Source organism: Hypanus sabinus, chromosome 14 (genome assembly GCF_030144855.1).
Source record: "Hypanus sabinus isolate sHypSab1 chromosome 14, sHypSab1.hap1, whole genome shotgun sequence".
NCBI classification, from domain to species: Eukaryota; Metazoa; Chordata; class Chondrichthyes; order Myliobatiformes; family Dasyatidae; genus Hypanus; species Hypanus sabinus.
Genome location: NC_082719.1, coordinates 22,814,365 through 22,826,054, shown reverse-complemented (window position 1 = coordinate 22,826,054; position 11,690 = coordinate 22,814,365). Strand labels below are relative to the sequence as shown.

Here is an 11,690-nt window from a genome sequence, read left to right as displayed (position 1 = left end):
CTTCTACCTTAGGCCACGAACTTATCAATCACCCTTCATATTGACAAACCCAAATAGAAAATGTACACCACAAATCTATAAGATTTGTTCTTAAATATAAGAACAAATGTTAAAGTTAATGAAATGAGATTCTATCATGCAACTTTAAAGTTCTACTATTTTAAAATCAAAATATTTCTAAGAGAAAATATTAATATGTAATTTAAAATAAAATTAAATTGACATTTTATTCTGTTTCAATATTATTTAAGCTAATTTCAGACAGATAAATGCATTCACAGAGAGGAAAAAAACAGACTTAAAATTGTTCTCATTTTTCATTCAGGTTTTCTTCAATGTAATTAGCAGCATGGTCCATAAGATTCCTTTAATATTTCCTAGTCTATTTTTTGGTCATTTAAAAAGCAGCTAATATTTTTTGAATGAAGTCACAGTTGTTCCCAATTTGAATCTCTGGTATTCTTCTATTGTCTGGGGCTATCTAATTCATTGAAACCAAATTTTTAAAAAAACTGTCATTTTAAACAGCATTGATTCACATCAATTACTGTACATGACTTCTGTAATGCAAGCAGTTTTTCAGTTGTTACAGAGCATCTTAACTTAGATTAAACAAGCAATTGTTTAGTCTAAGCAAATGTAATGTTTCAGGAAAAGGAAAAGCATGATCAAACTAGAAATCTCAGTACCCTGTAATTTTACAATGGTTTATAAATATAGACCAAAAACAATTCCACAAATAAGATTCTAATTCAGAATTTATATTGGTAACATACAATTAATGGCATGAAATGTAATTTAAATGAAAAAGCAGTATTTTTCCATAATTAAAAATGAATACAAAAATATTTCATACTGGTAGCACAGGAAATTAAAAGTTTTCAACAAATTTAAGTGTTTGAGCTCCAATCTGTCTGTTCTTTAGAAGCGTTAAAGATATTAAAGTTAAAATATGTCCAGAGTAAAAAGCAAGTGCTCAACAAAAGCAATGTTTTAAAACAAGAACATCTCTAAGTTTGGTTTATTATGCCAAATATAAACTGAACAAATGCAAAAACATCAATTTCTTGTACATATTTAACTGTGGTGTTTAATCTACTCTACAAATTATTGCATTGAAATTCATCCATTTCGGAGCACTAAATTTGCTATATAACTAATGTCAGCACATTGCACACCATCTCCAAACATTTACCATATTCAATTGAAATCAAATATAATGTTGAAATTAGTCAATCTTACAATAGTACAAAAATTTAAACCCAATGCATGGCATACCAAATCCCTAATTCATTCCAATGGAATGGAACTTGTGAGGCATAGTACACCAGGGGTCACCAACCATTTTTTTGCTCTGTGGACCAGTTTAATATTGACAATTTTCTTGCGGACCGGTCGATAGGGGGTGGGGGGGGTGGTGGGTGATGGTGTTAATCATGACCGGAAGCAATACTCCAAGGGGGTTCTTTTATGTCCAGTCTATTCCACAATTTAGTTTTCGTGGTTATCAGCACTAGCTTCTGACCCGCTTGCTCACGTTTTTTCCGCTCAGAGAACTCAATGGGTTTGCTTATAAGTGCAGGGTGCTTGGACTCAAGGTGCCGAAGCAGTTTTGAGGGCTTCATTGCCTCATTATACAGCTTCCGGGCCCAAACACCAGCCTCCGCCTGCCTGCCGCCAGACACCTTGGCCAGGTGCGGCTGGTCGTGGGTGGGGTGAGTGGACAAGGTAAGGGCCGGAGGCCCCCATGCCAGGGTCGCGGCGGTCGCAGTCCAGAGAGAGCAACCGAGCGAGCGAGGAGTGCAACGGGGCTCGTGCCTGCCCTCTTTGTAGGTAGGTAGGATCTATAGGCTGACAAAAATTTCGTTCGAGGGATGACTTTCAGTAGATCGCAGCGCAGTAGCTGCTCTGCTACTTACGAAACCCTGGGCCCGAATTAGGTCATCTGCGAATACTTTAGCACTGGGTTCCCCACAAACATTCAGTGTGCTAAACAGGATTAGAGGTGGTGCCCAAATGTCTGCGCTGCAGGCCAGTAGCATCGGCACATCTCACCGGCTGCACGAGGCCAACCAGTGATCCCCGGCATGAGGGTATCATTGCATTTAGGCAACTGATGACCTCATGTGCACTCAAGTTCAACAGTGGGCATGACAGGGAATGAGGAAAGGTGCAGCTGACTGATTATCATTTCATATCGACAAATCATATCGTTTCCTCGTGACCCTGTAGCACATGCTTTGTGGCCCAGTGGTTGGGGACCACTGTAGTACACCACTAGCACTTAACACTGCTGATGGAGATGAATTTCATGGCATATTTTTCAAAATGGTGCGCATAAATACTTCAGACACCACCTGCCTATACATCAGAAATGAACATTCAACATTTCACCAAGTGCACTAATAAAATGCCAAAGTATTTCAAAACTGTGCAAAAAAAGCACTTGTTTCATAAGTTAGTTTACTTCAACTCTACAAAATGTGAAGTATTAAATAAGAGCAAAATGAATACAGAACTTAGAGCAAAATTAAGAATCTCTAAATACAAGTTCCTCATTGTACATTCAGTATTATTTTCTTGTGATGGGTATTACATTAGAACATTCCAATGTCTCTTCCAATTGTAATCCTTCAATGATAAATGATAGAATAGCTTTCCTTTTGAATATTCTGCACTGCACACTTTGCCAAGGGACAGTAAACTACATTACGTAACTTACATTACCAAGGTATAACTTATATCAAAGTTAAAGCAGCATTTAAAGATTTCAAGCCAGTAAGTGAACCAAGATGTATGATTCTACATTGTGTGTATTCTAGGCTAATACCAACTAGCGTTCTTAAATTTCTGGATCTGTAATTATTGATTAGATTTCCCTTCCACATCCAGTACTTCAGCTCCATTTCCTGTTGTTTCTTGAATGGTGGTAACGTCGTTCCAGTCTCGAGTGGCTTCCATTAAATGACGTTGCCCATGAGCAATCCATTCTTCTTGATCACAAAACATGCGTCCACAAAACCAACAGTGGAATTTAAATTGCAAATGCTCATTTTGAGTATTATTCACAATCTGATAATTATTTTTGTGAATCTTTTTGAGTTTCATTTTCAACATAAGCCTTTCCTTTACTGGACTGACTACCTTGCAGTTCTGCCATTTATCATGTAAAATACTTTGATTTGCAATCTCTTGTCTTTGTTGCTTTTTCTTTAAATTGAGAGAAATAACTGTTCTCTCCGATAAAACCACTTTCAGTACATGTCCTCTGTACTTGCCTATAGTTTGCATTACATTTGTTACCTCTTGAATATCTACATCTGGATGGTTTAACACAACTACAGGCTGATTGCGGCGAGGACATTTCACCAACTGACTGTCATTAAATGGCTTGAGTCTCAGCTTGCGGGCAGTCTTTAACAACTCCAACTCACAAATATCAGTAGCAATGGGAACAAGATTGGGTTTTTTCTCTATGTTTTTTAAATGCTGTACTTGATCTGTTTTCCCTTTCCTGGTACACTTCCGTTTCAATGGCAATTCTTCGCTGACCTTCAGCTGCTGAGATTTCTGATGAGCAACTAATTTAATTGTAGTAGTATTACATACGTTTGGTTGGTCAATCAAATCAGAAGACATATTACAGCTTCTGTTTGCCTGTTTTGCTTTAGGAGAGTAATTACTTACAGAATTAGGTTCTTTGCGCTTCTTTGTCACTAATGGTGCCTGCATGTCTGACTTTCTTGTTGTGCTTTCTGAAACCAACGAAGAGAATTCACTCAATTTTTGCAACTGGTTGACAACCTTGCATCTTGCCGCAGAGGCTTTTTGTTTGGACTCATCAGCAGCATTTAATACTCTAAGCACAATACCACTTGAAACAACCTTGTAAGTGGCTTCATGTCTTGTGCAGTCAGTGTCTTTTATTTGAGGATGAGGTGGTGGTGCACTTTCAGGATCAATTTGGGGTTCTGTGGAATGGACTGGAAATGCAGAAGTACATAAAGGAGGAATTTCTGGCATAGACTGAAATTGAGGAATTGGACTCAGCACATTCTGCCCCATGTTTGGTTTATTGTTCCTAATTTCATCAGTATTTTGGGAATTAACAAGATGATTAACGCATTTAGTCTGAGCAGATGCATCAACTGGTACAGGGAAGCAATGACCATGGTTGATACTGGGAGATAACACAGAATGTGTTCTGCTGTTACCAGGTAACTTTAATTGGACTTTTTTATGGTTGCTTTGGTTGCCTGCAGGAAACAAGACTGAGAGTGAAACATTCTGTAGTTTTGTAGGTGAAAGCGTTAACTTTTCTGCAAGCTCTGGTGTTTGGCCAAGGTTGTGAGGTAGCTGTTCATGGTTCTCAGTAGCATCAGCAGAGTTCACATTTTTAGAATTTGTGCTTGATGAAAACAAAGAGTCTTTGTTATCACCACTAAGCTGATGGCAGAGTTTCACTGAAGGCATCGCAGCACTAGTTATAGGCACATCTGTTTGTACCTCTTCTGAGAAATGACAAATATTCTGATAAAAGGAAACACGCTCAGAACTGCTGCCATTTGGTTCACAAACCTTTACAAGTCCAACCTGATGCTGAACTTGTTCTTCAAGAACATTTGTTACCCCTGAAGGAGAAGGTGAAAGTAGAAAGTTGCTAGTAATATTATGCGAAACAGAAGGTTTCCCAAATCTGTCTGACAATGGAATGTTTGGCAGTGATTTGCTTTGGATGGATATACCATCTGGGGATAAATTCCACACATTTAGTTTCGGGGAAGAGACCAATTTAGTTTGGTGGTTCTGCGTCAGAGTTGTTGAATTTTCAGTAGAGCTAGGCGTGCTAATTAATTGTTTTATCTGTACAAAACTATTAACACAGGTGGAATGCTCCACTATTGTGTTATTACAGCTTGTAGGAGACTGTCCTAAACATACATTGGAACTAGTTTGATTTAAAGAAAATTCACCAGAATCCAACCTATGTGCATCCTGGGTCATACGGAAATCATCATCAAACTGCTCAAATCTATGTGCAGAAGAACTATCTTCGATCTCAATAGGTGACACAGGCGGTAATAAGGAAAGACACAAACTTTTATCTCTGGATAATTTAAATTGCTTTTGACTTTCCACTGATCGAACCGCAGTGGTACCAAGGCATACATCTTCAGATCTGGATATATGTTCTAGATTCTTATGATGTGACTGTTCACTTCTCTGGCATTCTTTATTTTTCTTTCTTTCTTCAAACATATTTGATGGATTTATACAATCTGCCTGAATCAGGGGACATAAATCGGGTTTTAGGATCTGTGCAGAAGCAAATAAAGGGCTGTCTTGGATATTGTCCCATTTAATACTCTCTGGTATATCTGTACTGGAGCTAAGAGAAAACACCGAGGAAATTATTGGCCATTGTGTATCAACCAAATGGTCTTCAGTGGACTTGCTGCCTTCCAAATCATGATGGCTATCAAAATCACTTAAGTCTGCATTAACTGTAATGCCTTGTAATGTGTCCTGACTATAATGAGCATCTGGGTTAATAGATAAAAATCCTTTTTTACCTAGTTCATTGTCATCATATACTTTGCTCATGACTGCCAGACTGCTAGTTGACTGAGAAGTAAACATGTTGATAGGAACTCCTGCTGAGCTAGGACAATTAATATTTTTTTGCAAATCCTTATGTGTTTTTGGCTTTGTAACTAATATTTGGTTATTGTGTCCTGACTTGTTGATATCATTGGCAATGGTTTCCCCATGTTCCAATGAACTTAACTGCATGTCTGGCATCTTCCTGTTCTTTTCATACTTTTTCAGTGTGTGAAGCGAACTGTCTATGTGGCAGACTTCATTACTACCTGGTGGAAGCATGCATGATGCAGATTTGTTTCTAAAATTTTGTACTACAGCACAACACATATTTTGATCTTCAAATCCACTTTTAAAAGCTTCATTAATGGGTTGTTTGTAAACAATTTCAGTTCCCTGACATATCAAATGCTCTGCATGATTTGTATCTTTGGATACAAGTCTGGGTTGCACAGGTGAAAAATTAGAAACAACTTGAAGACCATGGTTTTGGGAAGATGAAGCTGTGACATTCCTGGACGAGGCAGAAGATACCTGCATCTGTGTACTCGTACTAGTATCAGATGTCGAGAATGATTTAATACAAAGTTGTGTACTGGCTTCAGTTCCATTGACTGGCAAAGATTCCACTGAACTGATTGCAGTTTTGCAACCAGAACCCATTAATTGGTTATCACACAAACATACGTCTGGTTTTGGGAGCACTTGCACAACCTTAGGCAGTTGTACAAATGGTTTTTCAGAAGCTTTGTTAATAGAGATGACTTCAAGGCATGTATTGTTGAATCTTGATGGGAAAGGTTGCTCACAATTTGAAACAGATTCTTGTCCTTTGCCTGTGGCAACTTCATTAGTTAAATATGGGCTCTTACTTTTCTGCATTTCCTTATGTCCGGAGAAAGTTAAGGATTCATTATCAACTTGAGTAATAATCTCTTGGGTATCTAGATTCAAATTAGGTACAACGGTTTTGCCATCTAGAACACAATGCACTGCTTTTCCCAAAATATTTGGTGATAGAAAGCCATTCTGCTGTGAAGCCCAACTTGAATCAGTTGTCACTGACTCTCCGCCTTGCAGTTGGTCTGTAATTACCTTTTGTTTCCATTTTGGATTACTTTTGTTTCTGAACTCCAATATGGAAGAGCTTGTTATTTTATCATCTAAAATATGAGAAGTTGAATAGATTGCCTTAGTATTCATTACCATACCATTCTGATCAGTGTCAAAATCCTCCTTCAGATGATCAAAATGGGGAAATAAATTATGATCAACATTTTTTGGAAGAAATGTAGGTGAATTATTTGACATGCTGCTCTTTTGTCGATTTGCAAGTTTTATGTTCATGTCTTGTTCCATTTCTTGAGAAGAAAAAGGCGCTATTCCTGATGCATCAGAGCCTAGGACAGGGCAAGCACTTGCTGAGGCTTGTGGTATTAGCTTGAACACCAATTGTTGCTTTCCATTAACAGATTTTATTTCTATTAATTGAGCCAAACAATTTGAAGGAATAACTACTTGTGCTGGGGTAACCAAGGTTAAGGGAGTACCAGGCTGAACAACGTGCTTAGAATTTGCAAGTACCTGCAGGCGAATCCTTCTAGCATCTGTGGAAAAATAGTTCGAACGTTTAACATATTGCACAGTTTTATCACTGCACTTATTTTCACCAGAAACTGTGATATCTGCCTGTGGAAGAACAGCAATATCCAAGTCCTGGAGTTGACAGGAAGTCTCTTGGGGATTTGGAGCCATATTCACCGAATCTGTCACTTGATCATTTAAGATCATACTGGCAGAATTTTCATTTTGTGAAGTTGTTGTTTGCTTACCTTTTAAGCCATTATTCGGTTTAGGGAAAGCTTTCTTATGACCTTTCCGCATTGGTAGAACAAGGACAGATCCACCATTTTTTACAATGTCTCTATGCACTCCCTTGGTATGTTTCACAACATAATCCTTTCGTACTGCACCATAATCACAATACCTGCATTTAAAGGGAAACGTTCCAGTATGTTGTACAGAGTGACGTTGGAATTCTCCTCTTGTATAACAAACATGATCACACCGTCCACATTTATACTGTATTTCATCATGCCTCAGCATGTGTTTTTGAAACTGAAGAGGATCTTTTGTTGAAAACCTGCATTTATTACAGTACAATGTATCTGGCTTTAAATGTCTGGTTTTATGTTGTTTTCCCTCTACACGTGAGGATTGGCCTTCCTTGCCATTACCAGGACCTGTGCTTAAAGAACTGTCTACTTTATGTGAAATTGCATGAACATTCATTCGTTCTACATCATCCACAGTGAAACCACATTTGCTACAAACAAACATGGGTTTATCATCAGGGTGTTTCTGTTGACAATGTTCCTTGAGTTCTGCAAAGCTGAACTTCTGAACATCTTTACACTTAACACAAAACATTAACATTTCAGTAATCTGTTTTCCATATGCTTTCCGATGATCAGAACTTTCTGTTCCCCTTTCACTCATTACAGGGTTCTGTTTAGCTTTCTGTTGTGCAGGATCAAGAAGATTCTTCATTCCTACAGCCTTTCTTGCAGTCTGCTTTCTTCCAGTACCACACTTCATTGAGACATCTGTATTACAAGCAACACTCTCCTGTGAAAATCTTTCCATTTTTGGCAGCAGTATTCTTAACCACTTAAATTGCATTTTTTGAGCTTGTTTAAAATTTCAGTATGTTGGTAAAAGTAAATTTCAGAAAGAGCAGAGTGATGCATCAACTCTATAATTCTACGGTAGCAATTCCAAGCAAACATTTGCAGTGCTCCAATTGTGTTCCAAAACATGCAATTTTTTTTCCCTTTTAAATCAGCCCAAAAAAAAAAGACACTTGCCACGATACAAATGGCGCTGAAATGAAAAATGTGTTTCCTTCTTGCAGGTGTTCTTGGAACTCCTTTTTGTACCATTGCCTGAATTTCGAATCAACCAGGATAGTTAATCTTGAATGGTGTTGGAAAGGTTTCTCTCTAAAGAAAAAAATACACAAACTAAGATAAAATCTTACAAAATCACTGCTGAATAAATCATCAAGATGAAATCACTGTTTACTGTGAACAATGAAAATAGTGACTTTTCTGAAAACAATAAAAATGAAATGTACATTACTTTAGAAGGACTTGTATAATAAAAAAAATACTAGAAATATCTCCCTCACAGAAATATATACAGCAGCATCTTCATGGAGAAAACACAGTAAAGTTAGAGCTTTCAGAATTGAAATCTGAATACTCTCTTAAAAATTTCAGTTATGGTTTTTGGAATCTTTAAAATCAAGGTAATCAGAATGGAGACCCATTGATATCTTGGATATTTTTAAGTACTAAAGAGAAGCAGTAGATGAGAACAATAGAAGAGGAGTCAAGGGATTTGGCAGCAAAGATGAAAATTTGACAAATTCCTAACCTGGAGCCAATATAGATTAATGGCAGGTGATGTGATGGATGGATGGATGGAATTTAGCAGCATTTTGGCTGGCCTAGTCTACTGTAAATGGATTGCAGAACTAGTAAAAACAGTCATAATGAGAAATAGCAAAGGCATGGAAGAATGTTTCAAAAGCAGGTGCATATTAGTGAATGGTTTCATATCTAGAATTAAGGGGTGACAATCCTTTAGGTGGTCCATCCAGCACTGGGATTAAATTGATGAACAAATTATCCTTTTATCAGTTTATCTCTGTGCTCCTTTAGGCTGTAGTAAAGGAGCACTGAACACATTGGTCAAAGTGTAAATTAGGCCATTGGTAGTGAACTGATGTCATGGAGAGCACTAGATGTCAAATGCAGCATTGAATGGAAGATCAGAAGCTTGATAAATGAGATTTTGAAAAAGCAGTTTTTATGTAAACTGAAAGAAATTTTTCTTCATTACACTTGGATTTTGAGGTGCAAAATGGACAATGGAATAAGGATGAAAAGCAAAACAATGATTTTATCTGTGATTGACACAAGATAGTAACACAATTGAAACAGCAAATGTAAAAGGATTAGAGGCTTTTACTGAAGGAAAAGATTAAAGGCATGAGAAGCTGCAACCGCATAGACCACAACAAACTGAGGCAGAGTTTGAATTTACCGAGAATAAAAAAACTCTGCAGTGTAGCAGCAGAGACACTAAAAGAAAATATATTTCAGTGAGAACATTTTGAACAGCTTAAAGTTTAAACAGGATTTAAAGACCCAAGAAAAACAGCTGGTGAGAATTAGTAGACCATGAAAACACAAGTGTGTGAAACTCATGTACTCTTCTCAAAGGAAAAGCAAATGCATCTCAACAATTTATTAACAAGTATAAAATCTCAGACCAACCCCGGTTTCATTACAGGAAAATGGGATCCAAATTCAAAACAGCTCTCACAATTAATAAAAGGTCAAGAATTAACCAAGCTGTAGATAACAATTTACATGACTGCAACATAAAGCACTCAACGGCTTCCAATGGTGTCAATTTTCTTCCAAGTATGTTGATTCATAAAGAACGTTTCCAAAATAGAATAAAACTTTCCTTTAAAAGATAAAATGATAGTAATTAACCTACAAATATCTTGCACAGATAAAGATACATTCTTTTGATATAGAACTTAAAGGTTGTTTAATTTGTCATTTTATAACAATGTGTAACTATTTACATTATTTGAATTAATTTAGTAAGATATAGGGAATTTTGATTGAACAGTGTTGAATACAATTACAACATTTCATAGCTTGTTTGGCGGTGGTGAGAGGAGGAGGCTGGCATGTCAAGGAAAACATTTCTTTTAGCACAGTTGCATCAGAAATCTTCCTGGAGGCATATTGCCTTGACCCCTTGGTTTGTAAATTTATAGTTCTTCATTTTTTTGCTGAAGTTACGTCTCTAATATATTCTGGAAATAATGAAAGATTTGATACAAGTGCTTTATTTCAACTACTTCAATCAAGCTATAAACAGTTCTTAATGCATTCACATCAGCATCAGTGCTTTAAAACCGACTTTTACTAATCTATTATTTAAATTAGCTGAGCTTTACTTCTCTAGATTATAGCACCATACTTTCTTGAACAGCAGTAAAAACTTTCCTGTGCACCTAATCTACTTCTGTCTCATTATTATCACATGCAAATCATTTGAAATTATTTTCTTTAGTCCTTTTAATGTGATGGAGACAGATAGTCTGTTTAACCCAAATGCTAAAATGACTGTATTGCACAAATATATGAAGACTGAAATAGATTTCAAATAGTTATGAAATTAACTTTGTCTTTCATTCTTTCTACTTTCTCTCAACCAGAATAATTGAATAGTTTCTTTCTTTTTGCAATTAAAACAGTTTATCACCCATGGCATTAAATACAAGTTATCAGAATCAGGATACTGATAATTCAATCATTTTGAAAATGTCTAATTTTGAATGTAAATTTTAGTTTCTTTCCACTATTAATGGAAATAAAAGATGCAGGTGAGCACCACGGCACTAGTTGCTTAATAACATTGTCACATTAATACACTAATGATGCAGAAAATACATATTCAAATCCCACCAGATTAGTCTGATTATTTAAATCATTGAAATAGAAATGAAGCTATAACAAACTCAAACGATTTCAAGAAAACTTACCAATATTACTCAGTTTTGGCTATTTAACTGCAATCTTAAACAAACATGTTTTCTCCCCCCTGTGAATTATCTTCTTCAGAGGTAACAAGCCAATTAGCTACATCAAAGCACTGCCAATACTTCAAGATAATACTAAAGACATTCCTAGGAATCCAAGGCATTTACCCTTTTTGATAGTGGAGGAACTGTCAAAGCAGCTTTGCCAAGTTCCCATAAGGTCTCTTGAAAGAACTATACAACATTATTACAATGCTCCAGCTAGATGGTAGGCACAAGAGATTCTGCAAATGCTGGAAATCTTGAATAATACGCCCAGGCAGCATTTATGGAGAGAAATTGACAGGCTACGTCAAGCAAAAACCCTTCAGCGAAACTAGAAAGGGGACAGAATCTGAATAAGAAGGTCAGGAAGGGGGGAAAACAAAAGTTGGTGATAGGTGAAACAAGTTAAGGGGTA

At 36.7% G+C, this 11,690-nt stretch overlaps 1 protein-coding gene across 6 annotated transcripts in view; it reads right to left on the bottom strand.

The window, feature by feature from the left end:
• Positions 1 to 740: 740 nt before the first annotated feature.
• LOC132404605 (uncharacterized) overlaps positions 741 to 11,690 on the bottom strand; it is a 98,791-nt gene continuing 87,841 nt past the window's right edge. For 3 of the 6 annotated variants that reach the window (XM_059988880.1, XM_059988882.1, XM_059988879.1), the window contains exon 2: positions 741 to 8,603. In XM_059988880.1, the coding sequence (XP_059844863.1) occupies positions 2,863 to 8,283 (5,421 nt within the window). In that variant the 5' untranslated portion in view covers positions 8,284 to 8,603 and the 3' untranslated portion in view covers positions 741 to 2,862. Of the gene's footprint in view, positions 8,604 to 9,944; positions 9,957 to 10,065; positions 10,141 to 10,189; positions 10,502 to 11,690 lie in introns of those variants that run through there. The other 3 variants (XM_059988881.1, XM_059988883.1, XR_009515600.1) reach the window with 3 other exon arrangements.